Source organism: Dipodomys ordii, unplaced genomic scaffold, assembly GCF_000151885.1.
Source record: "Dipodomys ordii isolate 6190 unplaced genomic scaffold, Dord_2.0 Scaffold3, whole genome shotgun sequence".
Lineage (NCBI taxonomy): Eukaryota > Metazoa > Chordata > Mammalia > Rodentia > Heteromyidae > Dipodomys > Dipodomys ordii.
Window position 1 is genome coordinate 34,520,814 of NW_012267219.1, and position 23,392 is coordinate 34,544,205.

The window sequence follows — 23,392 nt, forward strand, 5'->3', positions numbered from 1 at the left end:
GGAAAATATAGGGAAGAACTGATTGACATCTTCTTAGAACATCATAAATCACTTCTCACCAGTCCAACTACAGAATGCCTCCTGTGATCTCTTTTTCTTTCACAGTATTTATTCTACCTCATCGTGTGTGTGTGTGTGTGTATGCATGTGTTGTGTGTATCTTTCCAACTACATTCATTCATCCCCAAACTATTTACTGTATTGAATGCCTCCTATGTGCCAGATAATACATGCACCTTGTAGTCTGTAGTAAAGACAGACAATAAATAACAAATGTATGTAACTTTGACCACAGAAGTGGACATAACTTCATTTTTATCAGCTGAGGTTCTGTCTACTGTACAAGAACAGATTGTAGGAATCAAGGACATTGGTAAAGAAAAAAAGTGTCCAGGATGCCTCCAATCTGAAAGCTCAAGCTGTGAAGTGGCTATTGTGCGGTGGCTTTAGATTTTCTTTTAATGTTCAAAATGATGTATTGCCTGAGGGCTGTACAATGGAGATAGACTATCTCAGAGTCGAGACAGACTGAGAGTTGAGACAGACTATAATATGAATATCTAATATATGAGATGATAGGCTTTGTGGGGGGTGGAATAAACAATGGTCCTGGGAATTCTAGAGAATCCAGGGGGAATTAAGAGGAGAGACTGAGATATGCAATAGGGTCCCAACATAAGCATCATTGAGAAGGTGGCCCTAGTCACACTCAGGGTCCCCTATTCATGGTTCCATAGTTCCTGGCTGTTGACTTTAATTGTCCAGTCCTCTGTGTGACTCCCCCAAATGAAAATTTTTGATTGCCCCTTTGCCAGTGCTACCATCAGAATAGCTTCAGATAGCAAAATGTAAGTTCCTCCTCTTCTATGAGAAAAAATCCAAGCATAGAACCAAATCCTTATTTTAAACCGTTGTAACACGGATACCATCTTGGCACCTGTAAGTACACCCTCACTGGTGACACTGACATATAATTCAACCGGACCCTAAATACTCCCACTCAAGAAGCCAACACTCTCCTAACTTCTTAACTTCTAAAACCTCATAAGGAAGTGTTTTCTTTATTTAGACACCTTGCATCTCCTAGAGAAAAGCAGCAGGTTTAGCTATAGGTTTGTTTTGTTTGTCTTAAATATTAACTGGGCAGCCTCTTCACTCAGCAATGGAAATATTGATTCCTTTCAACTGATGAAAATTGTTCATGAGATTCACCAAAAGTGCCACTAGTTGAATTCATACTTAGCCCACCATTTTACTCATGGATCGTTTCATTTGTTCTTCATTTCTCACTGTTAGAAAGAAAACTAGTAGGAAATACATCTTACTGATTAACATATGAGTAAACTGAGCCCCAGGGTGGCCAGGCTACTTGCCCAAAGCCACACGACCTAACTGCAACAGGGCAGAAGCCTACTGTGCATCTACACCATTGTCAAATCTCCCATGATTCCAATTACCCAATTGTATGTGAGGCTGTTTCTCAGTGCCTGAGAGCTAGAAAAAAAATTAAGTTTATCCACAAGCACTTTTTAGAGCTTGTTTGCAACTGCAAAAGATAACCACGAGTCTAGTATTGCTTAGACAATGGTGATGAGACATCTGGTTCTTTCTTTGTTTATTGACATATTTAGTTAACTATAAGTCAGACCAATGTTATTGTACTCTTCGCAAATATCATCCTACCTAATTTGAGTATCTATACCAATGACTGACAAGATAGTAAGTGTCAAAGTCTCTAAAGAAAAGCAAGGGATGGAAAATACTAGAAGACTTTGGAAGAAGGTGATTCTACATGAGGATCAGAGACATTTTCATGAGTGAAAAGTCTCTGAGAGCATACCTGGTAGACTAAGGGTGATTCATCAACTTAACTACACTTGACTCAGAGAACAAGTGAGTCACTGCTCCCAGGCTCTGCCCCTAGAAAGGGAGACTAGTTAGCCCATTACCCAGACCCATGCACATTTCTCAGTGCTGTTTATTCCAGGTGGAATCATAGAGTTTTACGTGGGTTTTATTCTTATAGAGAATAAGAGGAGGGCCTCCTTCATGAGCTTGACTTATTTGAGTTATCTAGTTCCAGCATCTATAACTAAGGCTTTGAAATTCTATCCCTTACCTGGGAAAATTGGGCAAAGCTGCGATCCGAAAACAAGGGTACATGTCCCAAGAGTTCATGGCAAATGTCACTGAAAGACAAAAGGCACAGAGCTTGGAGAATGGGCAAGAACAAAGGTAGACACTCATTTTGGCTTGTAAATGTCCTCGAGAATAAGTGATATGCAGAGCATGGGACTGACTGAGACAATGTACAAAATGAAACAAATAAAGGAAGAGTAAGAAAGAAAAGCAAAAAGGCAAGCAGAACACTGGATCCAGATGCCCTGCCTCCCAGAACACGTCCAGTTGGTGCAGCACAGAATTGTTCATACTCCACTGCATATCCACTCACTCACCTGAATCCGTTGTGGATCACAAACACCTCCCATCTCAAGACTTCTTGCTATTGACTTACCCATGGAAATACAATATGTTCAGTTATTCTCAATGGGAGCTTAAAAAATAGAATGGTGCCAGATGCTAATGCCTCATGTCTATGACCCTAGCTATAATCAGAAGTCTGAAATCTGAGGATTGAGGTTCAAAGCCAGTCTGGGAAGGAAAGCCCATGAGACTTTTAGCTTGAATCAATCAACAAAAATCCAGAAGCCGAACTATGGTTCAACTGGTAAGACATCATCATTGGGCATAAAACAACAAAAACTAAGAGACAATGCCCAGACCCCAAGTTTGAGGGGGAGCAGTAGTCGGGAAAGAAAAGCTACATTTACTTGAAACTTAATGGGCCAAATCCATCAGGAACAAGGTTTTTCTTTCTGATTAGTAGTGATAAATATTATGTGGAGAAAGAAAAGATTTGAAGCATCCTAAAATTTTGGACTAAGGAAATAGCTAAACACTCAAGTAGTAAAGGTAGTGGCCAGTCCTCCTGTGTCTCTAGCCAAGACATAATCTAGGCAAAGAACAACTGGATTCATCTGGATCTGTATTTATAAGGTGTTGAGATTTCTTGGCTACCACTTGTTCCTGTCCCATTTGGAACTGGATATCTTTGGAACTTGAATGGGATCTCTTGTTCCTACTTCTCAGGGAGATTTGAATCCTTGGTCCTCAGAACGTCTGAATCTGTGTGTCCAAATGTGGTCTATTGGACAGAAAAAAAAAACCTCCAGAATAGACAAGCTTTTCCCTTAATATTCCCGGCAAATAATCCACGAAATGAATCCTGTGGACACGTCTGCAATGACCTCAACCTCATTTGTTCCTGGAGCAGGAAGCAATGGCACCCTCTATGATTGGCAACTAGTACCCAGAGGACAATACTCACGGTTCAGGCGTGTACATGGGTTTGGAGCCATGTCTGATGTATTGTGTGCAGTGGAAGACTCGGAAGGCCAGGCCACCTAAGAAATCTCGCGAGGACAGAAGGCCGGCCACAGGTCGGAGGCGGAAACCAGTACAAGCTGGAAAATGAAGAATACAAAATCAATGCCTACCATGTCACAGCCAGAGGGGCCTAAGGATGTTTAGGTAGAGAAGAAGTACAAACAAAGGCCTAGGAGTAGGGGCTTTGATACTAAACTGACTTGGATTCAGATCTTTGCCCCTGGCCTTCTAGTTGATTGATCTGGATCACGTAAATTCATAGTCCTGAGCCTCATTTCTTTCATCTGCAAAGTATAGATAGAGCTTGCTTAGAGATATTCTAAATATCCAAGGAGAAGTGACTTTAAAGTACTTAGCTCAGAACTTAGTTCATTAAAAATACGCAATACATTTCCCCCTTGTTGCTGTGTATCAATGCTTATTTGCTACTTCTCATGTTCTCAGGGTAGGGGAGGGAATTTCACCGCCCTTCCTAGAAGGAAGAGTGTGGAAAGAGCTTCTCCATTTACCACACACCGTCTAACCCATAAGGAACAGTGTGGCCTGTTTGACAGGAGAATTGGGGAGGAGGAAAAGATATTCTCAGTTTAACTGTTTCTGGAATCTTCCCATTCCGGTACACTCTTGGCTTGTGTAATGGGGCCACACACTGAATTGGCAGGTACGTTTCCCGAATCAAGGGTGAAGACACTGAGTAATCCATTTTGACCCTGTGTCTATACCATATTCTCTACGTAGCTTTTCCTTCAAGCTAAAATTTTGATCACCATCTCTTTGGTTCCTCTGTCTCTCCATTGATTCCAAACTTGGAAAGAGAAGAATGAGAGTGGTAGTGAAAATAATGTACATTGCATGCCATATGTCAGGTATTGTTTTAAACATGTCGCATGCACTACCTAATCCCAGCAAGAACTCTGTTCTTACTCTCTGCACCCCATAGATGGGAAAGCTGAGACATACACAGAGGTAAAGGCAAATCCCAGCATCACAATCCAGGCAGTTTGGTTTTCGTCTCAACAATTATATAATTCCACAGCTTCTAGAATTACTATTTTATTATTATTTGTTGTTGTTGTTGATCCTGGGGCTTGAACTAAGGGCTTGGTCACTGTCCCTGAGCTTTTTGCTCAAGGCTAGCATTCTACCACTTTGAGCCACAGCTCCATTTCTCGTTTTCTAGTGACTAATGGGAGTAAGAATATCATAGGCTTTCCTGCCCCAACTGACTTTTAACCAAGATCCTCAGGTCTCAGCCTCCTTGGTATCTAGGATTACTGGGTAAGCCACCAGCACCCAGCTGTTTTATTATTGTTATTATTGGTATAGCACCAGAGATGATTACAACAATGTCCTTAGGATGCCTTCTTTCTCTTCCTTCATGTTCTCTGCATCATCAGACAGAATTTACTCTGCTCCAACTCTGGCTCCTTAATTTCACTTACAAATAAGGATTCACTAAAGGAGAGGAAACCCAAAGGTCATCTTAGCTACATCTCCCCATCTTGCCATTTGGTTTTCAGGCTCCTAGTCATAAAATCGTCCATCTCTGCAAAGCTCTGATGCGTAGAAAATTCTCCATTTCTGTAAAAATATGGACTGTCTTTCTACTTTTTCTTTGCTATACCTGGCACATCATAGATGTTCAATATATGTTCATTGAAGGCTTGGTTTTGCTTTGGCTGAACTAACACCCTCTTGACAGAAAGGAAAACACTTACCTCTCCTATAAGTAATATAGCAAAGCATAACACCTAAATAATGTATTGTTTAAATAATGTATTTTTGTACCGAGCTCCTCAGGTTGCAAATCCAGCCCTAGTTCACTGAGCACTGACTAGAAAGCACATCAGCGGCTCAGTGATCTCACATGCAACATTTTCCCTCACAGAAACCAAAGGACTCAAAGGGACACTCTCCATTTGACGGATGGCAACTCTGAAGGAAGTTTACCTCGTCAGTGACAGTCAAAGGCAGAATCCTACCAGATGCATAAAGTCATGAGATTGGGGCTCCTGGCACTGCCCCATGAAGAGTGCATTTATGCAGCCATCGGCAGGAGCTGCAGGGAGAACCCCCACCTGGCTACATTCGGCTTTGAGTAGAAAAGATAATACTCTTCAACCCAGGAGGCTCACATCTATTATTCTAGCTACTCAGGAGGCTGAGATCTGAGGACTACAGTTTGAAGCCAACCCAAGGAAAGGAGTCTGTGAGAATCTTATCTTCGATTAACCCCCCCCCCAAAAAAAAAAAGTTGAAGTGGAGCTGGAGTTCATGTGATAGACTGCTAGCCTTGAGCAAAAGAACTCAGGGACAACACCCAGGTCCTGAGTCTAAGCCCCAGGACCAACACCAAAAGAAACAAAAATGATGGGCCAATGACTGATGCGCTTGCTGGGGTTAATGTAGACTGACAGTGGAGGGGAGAGGGGAGGTACCGTGCAGTCCAATCTTCCTAGGAGACTACTCAGCCTGGTTATCACAAACACTGACTGACGCTCGCCTTCTGGACTTTTCCTCTCCTTCCCTCTGCTCTCCCACAGCTCTCCCCACGCCCTGCAAGGGCCCTGACCCAGATGTGGACTTACTCTGCAGGAATTGAGAAACATCTTCCAGCTGGGGAATGTTATCTTCACGGAAGCCACAGTACTTTTCCAGAAGTGGAAAAATGTGATTGTGTTCGTAGCAAGCATGGGTCTTATACAAGGACTTCAGGGTCCTGAACACCGTCCCCCAAGTCTTCTTCTCTTCCTCTGTGTATTCCACCCGGGGGATGGGCTGTCCACTGGAACACAGGATGGAAAAGGTGTCCAGGAAGGCAAAGCCACACACACAGTGCAGCGAGGTGGGTGAAGGGGGTCCAGTGAGCTGCCACCACTGACTAGAACAGACTCCACACAGATTTGAAAGAGGAGATCTCTACGTTTCATAGAGGAAACACTATGGTTTGGCTCCCATTGGGTTATTTGTACATTTGGGGATTCAAATGTACAGCTTCACTAACGGTTTGCTCCATTCTGGGACCTCACGTGGTCATTCTGTTTTGTTTTGTTTCTGATACTCCAATCATTTGCTCAGGGAGGAAACGTGCTAATCTTCAGCTGTGTCCCATAGGCAAGTGGCACATGGTGTAAAGCAGCAGATAGGGGAATTAGGAAGAATGAAGGTGCCAGGCTCTGGTAGCACATGCCTATAATCCTAGCTACTCAGGAAGCTGAGATCTGAGGATCACAGTTCAAAGCTAGCCCGGGCAGGTTAGTCTGTGAGCCTTCTATCTCCAATTTACCACCAGAAAACCAGAAGTGGCGCTGTGGCTCAAAGGGGTAGAGCACTAGCCTTGAGCACAAAAGCTCAGGGACAGTGCCCAGGCCCTGAGTTCAAACCCCACAAGCAACATAAACAAACAAAAAAAAGAAAAAAAATAGGAAAAAAGACTGAGGGTTTGGATATCCCCTTTCTAAACAAAGGCTTCTAAATTCAGCAAAAATTATATTGTGCAATATGCATGTTTGTATATGTATACATCTATGTGTGTTACATATGTGTGTATAGAGGGAGAGAGCACATTATACACCATAAGTATATGTTTACCTGTCTATTAAAAATTGCAGATCAAAGGTAAAAATACATAAATAAATATTGAGATGGGATGAAGAAGTATACGTATTAAAGTTTAAGATGCGCTTACCTACACCAGGCATGCCTAAGAACACACATAGGACTCTGTCCCCATGTATCTTGAAATGTATTTTGGAAGGGGAGAGGAAGGCCTGGACATCTGGATTCTAATATGCCTTCCAGGTGACTGATGGAAACTGTAACTTATAGTCTTGTTACTTTGAAAGGTCTTGAGCTGTGCTCTGAACAGTGAAAACAAGTGAACACCAAATAAAACCCAACCTCAAAGACCGGGGCCTCTTCCATGGGCTGGAGGCCTGTTCTTACCAGGAGCACAGAGTCTGGGACACAGTGAGTCTGTTTACCTCAGAATGATGGGTCAGATTCCAAACGAGGTTCCTCCTGTTCCTTCAAAGTTGTAGCTCATCCAAGGATATTAAAGCAAAGTCACAGATTTTTTTTTTTTTTACAGAAAGGTGGGCAAGGATTCAGAGTGAAAAACAGGTTTTTGTTTAAGAATTAAAAGTAAGACATGCTTGAAAGTAGTGCTCTTGTAGTGGCCAGTAGAAATCGTCAAATAATGCTATGTGAGCCCTGCCTAAAAATCCACCGTTATTTTAGGATTAAGTGTTCATGGAAGAGAAGTCTCTGGAAATGGACAGAGACTGGCCAACATTTGGTCCTCCTATTTGTAGCTGTGTGGCCTCAACCAATTTAGTAAACCTCTCCCAGCTGATACATGGACTAGTAATGAGTAACTATTTGAAATTAAATGGAGTACTAAGTATAAAGTACCTAACTTTGGGACTGATAAGCATTGCATAACAGATCGTTAACATTGTCCCCAGTCTTCATTTGCAAAGAAAGATACTGATATGTCTGTAACAAGAAATAGTTTAACATTCTGAACACCAAGATCTCTTAGGTTGACATTTGCTGTTCCAAGGACCCAATATTTGTTCCTCCATTTGTCAAGTAAAGCATGTACCTCCCTCCTCAGTCTCTTAAGACTGGGTCAAAGGAGACTCCATCCCTAGTTTAGGAATGGACATGTGACCAAGGCTGGCCAATCACCAGTGAAAGGACCACATTTCCCTGCTCGTTGTGATTGGCTGAGAAATAGGAATGTGTCCATCCCAGTCAGAGACTCCGTGGGAAAGACACAGAAGCTCTAATTGAATTGGAATGTCAGCTCCAGGCAAAGTTCTGGGGTCCATCTCCAAGACAGATAAGGCCAATGGCTGAATACAAAAGTTTCAACGTAAAGGATATTACATCCAGTTAGAGAAAGAATGAGAAACTGAGTCCTGAGCCTACTTGGATCCCAAGTTACCACATAAAGCCTGCTTCCGATGCCTATAGTTACATGACTTGGGCGAGTTTCCTTTCCCTATTGAAGGGTAAAATGAGGAGTCACTATTAAGACTAAACAAATAACATACACACAGCATTTAGCAAAGCTCCAGAGACACAGCAATGGCAAATGAGATGTTCTTACTGACTCTCTTGCCTGTCTCTGATATGATGGTTAAAGATGAGGACAGAGAGAAGTTGCCATGTTCTAGGGTTTTAGGTGAAACCCAAACCCACATAGGTCTCGATCGGATAGACATTTACAGTCCTGGATCCTTCCACCACCAGGAGTCATCCAGAGAAACACTTTTCTTGCAGTTTCGATGCATGGGGTGGGGTGGTCCTCTCCCTTTTGCAGGTGACTGTTTTCAGTATACACGACCCCAGCAGCCCCTCTGCCTTGCTCAGGTTCTCTATCATGCTCTGAGTGTTCCTGCTCTGTTTCAGACTTTTTGCATTTCTTCTCTTTCTTATTTCCTTAACCCAGGAACAGTGCTGTTCTCCAAAACAGCAAATTTCCTGTAGGCAACTGATATTCTTCTTGAGAACACCATTCTGTTTCCCCGCAAAAAAATGTATGTCATATGTGCATTTTCTTTTGACTAAGAGAAAAAGAAGAGTCTAGACATCTGAACAACTGCACCCCCATCCAAAAACAAAACCAAACAAAACCACCTTAGACCCTATTGAAACTTGTCTGGCCTGAAATCTCCAGTGATTCATTATTGCAGTAAAGCAGACAGCTCTGTCTTGAATGTAAACGATCCTCTTTTCTTCCTTATTTCTGGTCTAATGTGGCAAGGACCAGAGGCTGTTTCATTCAGGATGGGAGCTTTTGGTAATTATGTCAGACAGTGGATTATTAGGCAACAACAAAGCTCAAGAGAGAGCTGAGCCCCAGCATAGTGGGTAATTATGTTTTGTGTAATGACAGTTTTTTTAAATGTGTTATTAAAGGGAGGACTTAAACTCTCTTAAACACACACACACACACACACACACACACACACAGAGATTGTGTCATTTTCCCACTTAAAGCAAGATAGATAAAAGCTAGGGGTATGCTTGCCTTTCTTTTCATTTACTTTTTTCAGAAGGTGAAACTTACTGGCGGTAAGTATAGGCAATATCAGCAAACTGCTTCCGTCTCGCGCGGTACACAGGATCTTTAAACCCCTAGGAGAGAGGAGGCACTCGGTAACTCAAGGCTTTGGGAGAGAGGCTAGGAGCCCTCAAGCAGTAACAATGTGCATGTCCTACCCCGCCACCCCACCCGACCCCAATGAAATAAAGTTTCAGTTAAACTCGGGATGAGCTGTCATCAAGCATTGAAATATGCTGTTAGCAACACCTTCAAGTCAGTAAGATGGATGCCACTACTTACAGGTATGTTCTGGTCTTAAACAAATCTTTGCTGTGGCATGTGTTCCAAACCTCCTGAATTGGGCACAGTTAATAGGTCAGGTGTCTACGATGGAGACTTAACAATCTCCACTTAATCCCTGGCCAACAGCATGTGTCTAGCACTGCCACCTCATATACTCATGAGTTCATGCCTGCTGCTATGATGATTTTTGTTTTGTCTTGTTATTTAGATGCTTGCTATGTTTCTGGGTCAGACCAGATAAAGGTAGAACAAAGTGGACTCCAAACTCACTATGGGGCTGGGAATGTGACTTCGTGGTAGAGTGCTTGCCTAGCATGCATGAAACCCTGGGTTCGATTCCTCAGTACCACATACACAGAAAAAGCTGGAAGTAGTGTGGTGGCTCAGGTGGTAGAGGGCTAGTCTTGAGCAAAAGCAGCTCAGGGACAGAGCCCAGGCCCTGAGTTCTTGCCAGGACTGGCAAGAAAACCAAAACAAACTCATTATGTAATAGCCAAGGATGGCCTGTATTGGTTTGGTGATGCCCTGCTAAGCCACACGGCCACCAGATACCTGTAATGTCCCAGTCTGTATGTGCTAGAAAACGATTTTATTTGTAAGTCACACAACAGATTGTCAGATAGACCAGTATAACTCCCTTCTTTTTTTTTTTTTAAGAATAAGCAGTGGCTCAGGGAAACAGGGTCAAAGTGACGGAGAGCCAGAGGTTGGATCACCCAGTTCTCTTTCTTTTACTACACTTTAGTAACTGTCAACCTTTACAAGATGGCATGGGCTCAACCAACGGAGAAATGTATCCCAGGACATAAAAGGATGATCATTGTTTCTCCTCTGAGTCTGACTGGCAGGCGCTCTCTCACTAATAATTCAAGCAGTACATTTCCAAGTAAAAAGAGGTCAAGCGCATCTTTGAGTGTTTGGGACAGAGTAGGTAGGGCACATGCAATTGATGTAAAGGCTATTGGCCCAAAAGAGCTCATGGTAGACTGATTTTGGGTGAGACAGAGATGGGTATATCACCATAGCACTCTGCCTCCTTCCTTCTAAGCCCATCCCAACAAGTCCATCCATCCACCTAGCACTTCAGTTCAAAGTCTCTGCCTTAGCATCCTTCAGACCATGAGTCAAAAACCAAGACATATATCACGGAACATAATGTGTAAAGGACTTTTATTGGTGGGAGGGGCGGGAGTGGGTTGGTTTGGTTTTGTAATCCAAACTAACCTTGAACTTGAACTTGTCATCTTCCTGCCTCCACCTCCTGAATGCCCAGATCTCAGGCATGTGCTACCATACCCAGCCTTCAAAACTTAAGGATTTGGAACTACTATCCAGTTCACCTCATGCTGGGTGAAGACAAGTAGATTTAAGATGATGCAGTTAAAAAAAATCAAACTGAGTTCTGTGATTTGATTTCTAAGCAGCATCGCATACCTCCTTAGTGAACTGTCAACCCAACTAAATGAACAACACTTATTTATCCACCTTTTCATACTTAGGACTCAAACTGTGAATTTAAATGTAAGCTTAATATTTATCATCTTTATCTGTTATTCTTAGCAGACATCAGGGAATGACTTTATCTGCCCCCTAATTATAAGATAAGTGATTTTGCACCTAGGCATCTTGGAAAATCTCTATTTCTAGATTTTTATTTTTTATTTTTTTGTTAATTGTGGGGCTTGAACTCAGGGCCTGGAAACTGCCCTTGACCTTTTTTGCTCAAGGCTAGCACTCCACCACTTTGAGCCACAGCACCACTTCTGGTTCTCTGGTTGTTAATTGGAGATAAGAGTCTCACAGACTTTCCTACCCAGGTTGACTTCCACCCATGATCCTCATATCTCAGCCTCCTGAGTAACTAGGATTACAGATGTGAGCCACCAGTGCCAGGTTATTTCTATCTTTTGATCTAGGAGCCCATTGGGCCATTTGCTGAAGGGTTCTTAACTGCAGAAACAACTTTTATTAAAGTTTTCTGATCATACCCAGGTTAGCAAGTTGAGATTTAAGAGCTGAAGCAGGAAGCCAAGGATGTGAATGAAAAATTCCTTTAGCCAATGGCATTCTCCCTTTCTCTATCTACTTCATGCTACTGTAAAAATGATGTCTCCTCATCCCCACCTGACTTTATTCTCCATCTTTAATGTGCCTTGCTTAATGTGTCTAGGTGATTCAAGTTTCTTCCAGCTGTGAAAACAAAACTTAATATAAAAACTACATAGCTGCTAGGCATCAACCTAGCCTATTTATAGATGAATATAGAAATGAAATGATGGAAGAAATACACCAAACTCTAACAAATGTTACTGATAGGTAGTGGAAATGGGTAGTAGAAATGTTCTTGTTTCATTCTTCTATACAATTTATTCTTTTAGGGTTTTTTTTCTTTTTCTTTTTGTCAGTCGTGGGGCCTGAACTCTGGGCCTGGGTGCTGTCCCTCAGCTCTTCAGCTCAAGGCTAGTGCTCTACCACTTGAGCCATTGTGCCACTTCTGGCTTTTTCTGCTTATGGGGTGCTGAGAAGTATCATGCATATGGATTTCTTTCATTACTTGAGGGGCCAAATGCAAAATAAGATTAAAATCCATCTCAAATCATTTGGGGAACATGATGGAAGATTCCAAAGTTGGAATATGTGAACACACATTTAATAAACATACTATGGTCCTTTCCAGTTCTACGTTTCTAAGAATTTCATTGTCAACTTTCAATAAGCCCCCACCATCCAGCTCGGAGGAACTTCAGCTCTCTCAGCTACCAGTGTTCAGAGAGATTTGTGTCTTTAAAGCCCTGACTCTCAGGGAGTTGGCCATTTGGGTTGCCAGGTGACCACAGGGTTTCTATGATCATCCACATGAAATGTATTCTGAATTAAGCTGCAGTTGGCAATGACTGATCACCCTGTCTCAATTTAGACTAATAGCAGCAATTTCAGTAGCACTGCATGTAATTTATTTATAATCACTCTGTCTCAATTAAGCTAATAGCAGTAATTTTGGTTGCACTGCATGTAACCAAGTATGTTTTGACAGGAAAATATATTGTCCATGAAGAAATGGTGAGAAGAGGCAGGGAGGGAGGCATGCGAAGGGAAAAGTAAGGAGAATTCTACACGACACAAAATTATAACTTCACCAGAATCTGTTTGCAGTCCCTCGTCTTAATCTCAGTTTTATCATTCTGAGGATTGGTACTTTTGTGGAGGAGGTTCTGGAGAGAGAGTAACAAGATGGAAAAGCCTACTGAGGATTTCTCTAGACTGAAGAGGTATTCCCCAAGTCCCCTTTGCAGCTGATAGTGACCATATGATAATTCTACCTGGTAAGTAGAAGGAAGTGAATCTTCTCCAGACAAAGCCCATGATCACCTCCCAGGAGCAATTCTCCCCCTTATTCCAGGTGTTCCCAGAACATACAGGACACTACAGAGTTGGAAGAAGGTATAGTCATAAGGAGATGAGACTTTTATCTCTGAAGAAACTTATGGAGTTGTTTCCCTACCAAGCTCCACTACAAGCAAGTTAAATTATAGAGGTCTTATGATTGTTGGATAACTGGTCTACCCCAGTGGCTAGAGCTTTCTATTTAGATGCCTCCTTCCTTCCAGAAGTCTTTTCTGAGATTTCCAGTCTACTATGGCTTCTAACTTGATAACTATTGCTCTCTGACTCCTTAAACTTAATGCTGTTTTTTTTTTGTTATTATGAAACTATTTCCTAATCTGTGTTCTATGAATCACTACAACTCAAGACATTATTACTAAGTAGGAGGGTTCTTTGGGATATGAGGAAACATTAAATTGAATGGGTTTCATTTTCTCATTGACATAGTATTGGGGGGGGCATTACAGAAATAGCATATCTCTCTTTGCTCCTGTGATTTTTTTCCCATAGAATACAGTTTGGGAAGTCTGCATAAGCTCTTTCATGTATATGTGTATGTCTTCTTGTGAAACTCCTCTGATCATTTTGATCAGAGGCTCTGTCCTCAAAGTACAAGAGATACAGATAGTTATAATCCCTGAGACATACAGTGTGACTTCCTACAGTAACAGTGTAAAGGCTTAAACCTAGGGACAAGATAGAAGATGTCCATGGGAAGGTGAGATATAAGAGATGGCCAAGAAGATGAGTAAAAGTGTTCCAGTGGAGAAAGGATTGATGGTATGATAAGGAAGATGACTGCAGGTAAAGTGCATCAACTGGCCAGTTTGGGGGACTGATAACTAAACACCACCATGGAAATTCTGCCTGCCAAGTTTGTCCCAGGTCCTTATGGCATCATTCGGAGATAATTTGACACTCCTTCTCTCCAATATCTGGAGGGCTCTGGATAGAAAGGATCATGCCTTATCCATCATCCTAACTCTTCTCGCTTTACCTGTTTGGACCATTGATTTCTCCCTGGAACACCAAAAACAGCACCTTCTTAGGCTGCTTACGCACATTGAAATTCAAAGTATGTGCCAAGTGTTTAACATAGTGCCTGGCACACAGCCTGTGCTCAAGAAATGGTGGCTATTACTATCATTAGCCTAATAAGCATTAATGGAGGAAGAAATAAAAATGGGAAGGAGGCAAAGGGAAGAGACTGGGAACAAAAGGAGAAAAGCAAGAGGGACATTTTATTTTCCCACTTAGTTTAAACCCCGGTGACTATAGAGCCTTTGCCTTCTTCTTTCGGCAACAATCCTTCCTTTTCTTCATTTCCCAACATGGCAGTAAACCGATGTCGAACATCAGTGCATTCCACCCAGGGCAGAGGGTCAGGGGAGGAAGGGATCATTCTGACTGCAAGGAGACAGAGCAGAACAGAGGGTCCCGTGGAGAAGAACAGCCCCTTCGATCCGGGGCTGGTGTCTGCTTGCAGTTCCCACGGTGAGGCCAGGCCTTCGGGGCCTGGAGAGCTGCAGAGAAGCACTCTAGAGGGTTTGCTCTGTGCTTGGCCCCGGCTGCCAGGATCTGATGAGAAACCCAAGGAACAGAGAGAGCCTGGCGCCTCTTCTCCAGGGGACTGTGTACCTGATAAGTTGTATTTTTATGATAAAATTCATGACACTGAGAGGCAAAAGAGCCAAAGATGTGGCCAGGGTTGGCAAAGAGAAATGAATTCCAGAGTTGGAAGGCCAGCCTGTTTGCCTCCAGGAGAGCAGGAGAACAAAGAGAAGGAAATGTCCTTCCCTCTGGACTGGCTTCTTTTCCCACTGACCCAAATGAGCAAGGAATAGGGCCAAGGGGAAGAACAGAGGGTCAAGGCAAGAAGATGGACGTTGGTTAAGGAAGAGAGATTTGGATGAACAGACCCCAGAGATGGGGTCAAGGGCAGACAGACAGTCTTCTTGAGAAAAACAGATATCTGGAGATGCTCTGCTTATAGGATCAGGTAGAAAGACCCGTCAGAGCACACATCCAAGCTGTATCATGGGGGCCTTTGCCCTTCCCAGAATCCACTGGAGTTACCTGAATTACATGCAGGAAGACAGGAAAAGGAGTCAAAATCCTCCAGCATTATATTTGATTGAGGTTTGGGGATTTTTTTGGGGGGGTGGGGAGTATTGTTTGTTGTTTTTAGAGTTAATTTCAGAGGTATGGCTAGCTTCAAGCTAATAATCCTCTTGCTTCCACCTCCCAAGTATTGAGATTATAAACATGAGCCACCTTGCACAACAAAACTCAGTATATCAGTAATACACTTCGGAAGGCTTAGATATAATTTTCTGTCCATAGTTTAGGATAGCTTGAACCACTTCCAAGCAGCAGTCAAGCACAGAGAAGCCATCAGAAGTTCCTGAGAAGATGAACCGGCAGAGCCTTCACCTCAGGCTTATGGCCTTGGTGAAGACTGGAAGCCTCCTACAGATTTTGTTTTTTGGGGGGAGGGCCTGCCTAGTCAGTTAGGCAGTATAGTTTACAACCTTGGCCAGGGGGAGGTGGGGCTACAGGGTATGGGGGTGGGAGGTTGGGAGATGGGAAGGGATGGGAAGGGGAAACAAAGGCGGAAGCAACAATGCTTGATAAGAAATGTACTCATTATCTTGCCCATGTAATTGTAACCCCTCTATACGGTATTTTCACAATAAAAAAAAAAGAATTCAACACATATCCTACAGACTTAAGAAGAGTGAGGGAAGGAGGGGGGTAGGAAAGGGATGAATAAAAATGATGAAAGTGGTTGCACTGTATTCATAGACTGTTTTGTTAAATGGGAACTACTTTGTACAACTACTTAAAGATCATACATACATACATAGAATACACAACCCATAAGAACTTATGTTAAGGCTCAGAGACAAACATCACATGCTGTCTCTCATATGTAGAAGTTAGATCTACAGTACAAACATACATGAAAGCATGTGCAGGGTTATATGCATGTACACACAAATTGGGGAGGGGTCCAATGGTGTAACTCCCTCGAACGACTAATGAACCATTTAACAAGATAAATACCAGGAAGCTGAAACATGTTCAGGAAAAAGGGGCACTGAGAGGACCCTATGCTTTCTTCCTTTTCTGCCTTTTCTGCATTTCAAGACTACTGTCAGAAACTTAATGTTTGACTTAAAAATAAGCATGAATTGTCCATATTTTTAAAAGCCAGCCTGTCCACAAACAGCAAAGCCCTGGGATCCTTCTCCTGAATCCTTTCCCCTCAAAAGCAGGGGTAGAGGGGTGAAGAAGAAGGGGGAAGGAGGAAGAGAAGGAAAAGAAGGAGGAGAAAGAGAAGATAAAGGAGGAGACAAAGGAAGAAAAAGGTGGAGAAGAAGATAAAGGGGAAGGAGGGGAAGAATAAAGAGAAGATGAAGAAGGGAGAAGAGGGTGAAGAAGGAGATAGAGGATGAAGGGGAAAACAGGAGAAGGAGACAACAGAAGAAGAAATGAGGAAGAAGAGGAGGAGGAGGAGGAGGAGGAGGAGGAGTGAAGAGAGGATAGGAGACCAGAGGAAAGAACCTCATTGTAATGGCTACACACTCACAGGGTGGTCTGCGTCCAATTCAGCTCCATAGCTGAGGATCTGATTGGCGAATCTGTCGAGGTCTTGAATGGTCCTTGGAAACCAGGGCACTGAAACACACAAGACGCCGATCCTGAGTGACTGCGATGTGGCAGAACACCTCACAAGACCATGGTGAAGACAAGCCGGAGCCCAAATTAGCCAAGTGGACAGCAAGGCTCACCCCACATCACACTTTCACTCCTATGCCATTTTCTTTGTAAACAACTGATTTTCCAAACATAATCTCTTTTCTGGCCATTTTTCTGAATGATTTCATTCATCTCCCCTCCACAGTAGAAGTCTTCAATGACTTTCTTCAGCAGCACAATATGACCTGTAGACCTTGAATATAGATGGGGGGGGGAGCCATAGCTGCCCACCTCCCTACCTCTGTGTCTTCTTGCAAAAGCTCACAGACAACCAAAGTGATTCCCACCACCACCACTCAAGAGATTCGAAACAAAGCCTTGAACTGGCTGGCCCCTGAAGTCTGACTTTGAGGTCCCTTTCGTCTTTGCACCACAAGCCCAATTGGTCCTACCAACAGACAGGTGGACCAACCCACTTATATCTTTCCCAGACAATCCTTTATATTTCCCCTTAGGGAATGTTCTCAGGACCTGGCCACTGTCCTTGAGCTCTTTTGCTCTGGGCTAGAGCTCCACCACTTTGAGCCACAGCTCTACTTCTGGTTTTCTGGTAGTTCATTGGAGATAAGAATCTCACAAACTTTCCTGCTTCAGCTGGCTTTGAACCACAATCCTCAGCTCTCAGTCTCCCGAGTAACTAGGATGCAGGCGTGAGCCGCTGGTGCCCAGCTCAGACCACCGTTTATTTAGTGCATTGTCATTTTAAGTTAATACACAGGCAGGTCTCCAAAAAAATTGGTCCTACACAGGGCCCTTCTTTGTAATTAGCAGATGTGAAATTATAGAAAGGTGTTTTGCTGTGATACTGCCAGACACGCACATATCTTAGTCCCAAAGCCAGGTACAGAGCCGTGTTAAGTGGAGTGAATGGAGTCAGGGAGTTTGGGTTTGGCCAATACCTATGAAACCTAACACATTTCTGGACTTGCTTTTGATGGTGCACAGTCAGGAAACAGATGATACCCGAGGCCTATAGTCTATGATGAGAGGGTCCTGTACTGCGAAGGACCCCAGGGAGAAGAATGGGGAAAACTGTCCAAAAGGAAAGATGATGCTCTTGAGTGTAATGTCCCAGAAATGAAGAGAGACTAAGGATGTTAGAACTGTAAACTCCCTGGGCAGCAGCCATGAGTGCTGGGTAGGTCCATAGGGAAGGAAGAAAGAGAATCAAGGAGATGAGGAGGGAGGAAGGGTAGAAAGGAGAAAAGAAGGGAGAGATGGAGGGAAGAAATAACGAAAGGGGTAACTCTAGTTATGTTACCATGTAAGGATTACCAACAGTGATGTCTATTCTGTTCTACTGCTGCTGCTATCTATCTCCAAAATAAGGAGGAGCTGGGGACCTGTGGCTCACGCCTGTAATGCTAGCAACTCAAGAGGTTAAGAGGTGAGGATCATAGTTTCGAACCAGCCTGAATAGGAAAGTTTGTAAAACTCTTATCTCCAATTAACCAGCAAAAAGCCAGAAGTAAAAGTGATAGAGCACCAGCCTTGAGAGGAAAAGCTAAGGGACAGTGCTTAGGCCCTGAGTTTGAGTTCCAGTATTGTCATAAGAAGAAAGAAAAAAGGGAGGAAGAGAAAGAAGAAAAGAAAAGAAGAAAATAGAGAAAAAAGAAAGGAAGGAAGGAGGGAGGGAAAAGAAAAGAGAAAAGGAGAGGCTTATACCCTCTATTGTACAGTTAATAATCTAGTCTCTGAAAATCAAAAGGTCTAAATGAATGTGAAATAAGAAAATGGAGACAGCATAGAGCAAACATAATATGACGAAGGAATTTGTAGTGAGCCCAGGGCAGCTTCGGCTTCCCTTGAAAAGAGGCTCTCAGGAACAATGCTGAGCTTGCCACCAGCTCCAGGCCTGGTTACCATCCAGGGGCATCTGCCTGCTGCCTTCTCTCAGCCTATCTCTGCTCTGTCACTGTAGGAAAGATGGCAAATGTTTTGGCAAGTTTTGCCTCCTTCAATCTAAGACAGTGTCTCCAGAAGCAAATGAGGAAGTGTGCAGGAAGTACAACCCAATGTGCGTCAGGAAAGAGCATGTATGCCATCTAGTGGCCAGTCCAGGGAATGCCATTCATGGATCAACTATGTTTCCCTCAAAACCAGTCAAGAACTTAGAACATAAAGACACCTCAGGGCCTTATTTCCATAGATTAGAGGCACTTAAGCTCTTTAACTGCCTGTGTTAACAATACAAACTAGTACTGGGTGCTGCTCTAAACACTGCTTATTTGAGGACTCTTGTCTGTGGCCACACTGCAAACAAGGAAACTACTGAGGTAAAGAGAGGATAGGTAGCTATGAAGGAAGGACCTCTAAGATGTCCCAAATTTAATTATGGAGTGAAAGGAAAAGCAAAGAGATAGATCCTCTCATCCACGGCCCAGGCAGGATCTATCCAAATGACATTTGCTTCCTTCCCCAAATTTCCATGATAACGAATCCTGGGCTTTTTAAGTTTCCAACTGCTACCTAGCCTTACCACCGGTGGCTGAGGAACTGATGCCAGGGTGTGTGTTTGTTTCTGGGGAGCATCTGACCAGCGCTCTTTGATTTATGACACTTCATGTCACCTCCTCATCCACATGGAGGCGCTGGGAGGTAAGAGGGGGCAGGACACCCACTTTACACAGGGAGAAACTGAGGAACAGGAGAGATGATAGGCCTCCTTGCTCCCACCTGTGAAGAGCACCAGCCTGTTCCCCCTTGGCAAGGGGCCTGGCTTCCCACTCCATCGTCTAACCTTCTCTCCAAGCTCCCCTTTCTTCCTGAGCTCAGTATTTACCTTTCACAATGAACTGCGGTCATCAGCCCTGGAGATGGTGTCTGTTTCCAATCACATTCAGAATGGCTTGGGAAAGAGCATGCGCTTGTAGCCATTCAGACTTCAGGTCTCCTCGGACACCCTTCCTGTCTTTACAGAGGTTGCCCCCAGAGGCTCCAAGGGACGGTCCCGATCCATCCCTGCCTTCATGTGACCTTACCTTCCTATTGCCACTGCTCATCGATCATCTCTCCCTCACCTGAGACTTGTCCATAACTCAGGCACTAGCGCCTGCCACCAGGGCACGAGCCGGCCCATCCTGATGCACTGCCTTCTGACCTGAGGACACCCTGACTCACAAAGCAGAGTCTACAAGCCTGTACTGAGCACCTGCCATATTCCAGGTGCTGGGTACTGAAGGGTGACTGTGTTTAGCTCCAGCCTGGGGTACATGGTTCTACTGGAGGAAGCACAAGAGAACAATACAGGGACTCAAATGATCACTAAGGCTAGGAAGTTCTTGAAGAGGAACTAAGGAGATGGCATTGACGAGAATATTATTATTTTCTTATTTTGTTTGTTTTTTGTCAGTCACAGGGCTTAAGTCCAGAATTGCTTTCCTGTTTGTCTCAGGGAGAGTCAGTTGAGCAATGGTTAAGAACCCAACAATAGAGGCAGGAGGGCCTATACCTCTGTTCTTCCTAGCTATAGAATGGTGATAAGAATAGCACTACAAAACACCACTTTTTCAGAACAATTGGGGCTTAAATGAGTAGATCTTTGTTTTAAAAAAAACAATAATTCCATGTAGCAAATACAATAATAATGGTTCAGCTTTAATGCTAATGTATACACAGCCAGACATCAGCTAACAACAAATACATTCTGAGAAGCACTTCCGTAAGCAATTTCACCCTTGTGCAAATAGCCCAGATATGCCTATGTGAACAAAGATGGTTACCACGCCATCAAGTGCTAGAATGCTATCGTCTCAAAACAGATATGTTTCACTGTAGACTCAAACATCCTTAGATGGTGTCTAGCTGTGTATTTTAACAGATCGTTACATATATTCACATATTTCTTGTTCTATCCTGAACTCATCATATGAAAAGTTGAGGTAAAAAAGCCTTTCAGAGCTGGGTGCTGGTGGCTCATACCTGTAATCCTAGCTACTCAGGAGGCTGAGATCTGAGGATTGTGATTCAAAGCCATCCTGGGCAGGAAAGTCTGTGAGACTTTTATCTCCAATAAATTACTCCAAGAACAAAAACAGCAACAACAGAAGTGGCGCTGTGGTGCTGTGCCTCCAGTGGTAGAGTAGTAGTCTCGAGAAAGAGAATCTCAGGGACAGCCCTGAGTTCAAGCCCCAGTACCAGCACACACACACACACACACACACACACACACACACACACACACACACACACACAAGCTTTACAGAGAGCTAGGTAGTATGCCACTGATTTGTTACTTCATCTCTCAGAGCCTTAGTTGATTTTTGATAATCCATAAAAATGGATTAAAATAACCTACACATATTATTGGATGAACTAAACGCTAAGAAAATGTGACACATTTTAGACAGTAACTCTTAGTGTTCACTTTGAGCATGACACGCAGGAGGAGAAGGAGGAGGAGGAGGAGGAACAGAGACTGAAAAGCAGAAGCTGGTTCTCTATCCTTCTGAGTTTCTGCTTTCCCCCTCTAACCCGTGTGTGTTTGATCCACCTGTTCCCGTGGGCCTGCCCGCCCTCCTGAGCTCTGACTCTGAGATCTGTGGAGTCCTGTGAAGAACTGGCCAGAGGACACGTAAAGCGATGCTGTCACTGAGGTCAACGTGGCAGCCTCGTTTATTTCCTGGAAGTACAGTCATCCCACTGCATCCCTCGGGGTTTCTCTTTCTCCTCTCACCAAAGAAACTACATATTCTATCGCAGACCCAAGCTGGTTTGTCTGTGCTGGACAGAGCAATCCACACTGTCCATCTCCCAAGTGAACAGCAGAGGGCAGCAGAGCCAGCATGTTTCCAGCTCTGGGATGGGAAAGCAGGGCCTGGGCTATGAGGCCTAAAAGCTCAGACTTACAAAGGAACGTATATATGAATGGACGAAACAAACCAACCACCACAACACTAACCGAAACCTCTAGAGAACAGGAGAGCTGCACAGAGGAAGGAGATCACCAGCTCCACAGCCCACCCAGCCCTGGTCTTTGAACACAGGACCTTTTCCACTGAACCTGTGAAGAGACTTCCTTCTGGACAGCAAAGTCATAAAGGAATCCCTGTGCCGTCTAGGGGATTGTAGTGGCTTCTGGGACCCATGATCAGTTAACCTCTTAGCTCCCTAGTTCCTTGTTTGCAGAAGGACTGTGATTGTATGTCCCTGAGAGGGCTAGGGTGGCTTCAAACAGAAGAGTATGCATGAATACATGAATGGCCTCAGAACAGGGTTTTCAACACAGCAAAGGCTTTGTTAGGATTTAGTAGTATCACTAATTTCATAGCCATCATTACCATTATGCCAAGTGATGAATATTAGGCCCACTTAGTCCTGTCCAACCTTTAATCCATCCCCTATCTCCTCCCTTGGAGACACAGAGAGCGGCTTAAGAAAGAGACTAGTCGAGGTGCCCTCTAGGTGTTAGGGAGTGCCAACAGTCAAGGTCGTGAGGCTGCTCAGCCCCTGGCTACACAGCATGGAGGGCCAGCAGTCTGGGGACACTGGGAGCTGAAGGCCAGCACCCCAGAGAGGATCCCCCAACCAACTCAGCACCAAGCACCTCCATTGTATGGATACATCGGCTACACTGGTAGTCTATTGCATCCTGGTCAAGAATCATGAACCCAAGTTTTCTCTCTCTCTCTCTCCTATACAAGCCATGAGTTGGAGCAGATTGCTTGTGTCCAGCCTGGTTTTTCAATCTGTGAAAGGGGCAGGACAGACAAACCCTTGTGGCTAAGCAAGGGAGCAACTAAGCTATAGCAGGTAGACGTGCACCATCAGTCCCAAGAAAGCCCAGAGATGCCTGTCTGGCTAAATAAAGAGAGTCACCCGGCCCCTGGTGGCAGAGCCCATCGGTTTTTATCCTCAACCTCTACCACATGCACCATTTGCACCTTTTCAGTTCAAAGGTGATCGCTACTGCTAGGTGCTGGTGGCTCACACTTGTAATCCTAGCAACTCAGGAGGCTGAGATCTGTGGGTAACAGTTCAAAGCCAGCCTGGGCATGAGAGTCTATGAAGCTCTCATCTCCAAAATGCCAGAAGGCTCAGGTGGTAGAGCACCATCCTTGAGCAGCAACAACAAATGCTAAGGGATTATACCAAAGCCTTAAGTTCAAGCCTTGGGACCAGCACCAGCCCCCATCCCCCCCACTTGATTATGGATTACCTTTTTTCCTCTAAAGTTACAGGATTTTGTTTCCCTTTGTCCTGTGTGTCAGGTACACTGCTAACTGCTTCACCCTCCTTGACTCTTAATTCTCAAAACAGCTCTAGGTGATGGGCATTATTATTTCTGTTTGCTGATAGGTACACTGAGGCACAGAAAGATGAAGTGATTTGCTCAAGGTTACTGGGCTACAGAAGAAGAAGAAGAAGAAGAAGAAGAAGAAGAAGAAGAAGAAGAAGAAGAAGAAGAAGAAGAAGAAGAAGAAGAAGAAGAAGAAGAAGAAG

General features: G+C 43.8%; 1 protein-coding gene across 1 annotated transcript in view; it reads right to left on the bottom strand.

The window, feature by feature from the left end:
- The window catches only part of Pah (phenylalanine hydroxylase), a 56,627-nt gene that overhangs the window by 10,050 nt on the left and 23,185 nt on the right, over positions 1-23,392 (bottom strand). The window contains exons 4-8 of the mRNA XM_013021270.1: positions 16,782-16,870; positions 9,527-9,594; positions 6,036-6,232; positions 3,389-3,524; positions 2,120-2,189 (exon numbers count right to left, since the gene is read on the bottom strand). Coding sequence (XP_012876724.1) covers positions 2,120-2,189; positions 3,389-3,524; positions 6,036-6,232; positions 9,527-9,594; positions 16,782-16,870 — 560 coding nt within the window. The remainder of the gene's footprint in view (positions 1-2,119; positions 2,190-3,388; positions 3,525-6,035; positions 6,233-9,526; positions 9,595-16,781; positions 16,871-23,392) is intronic.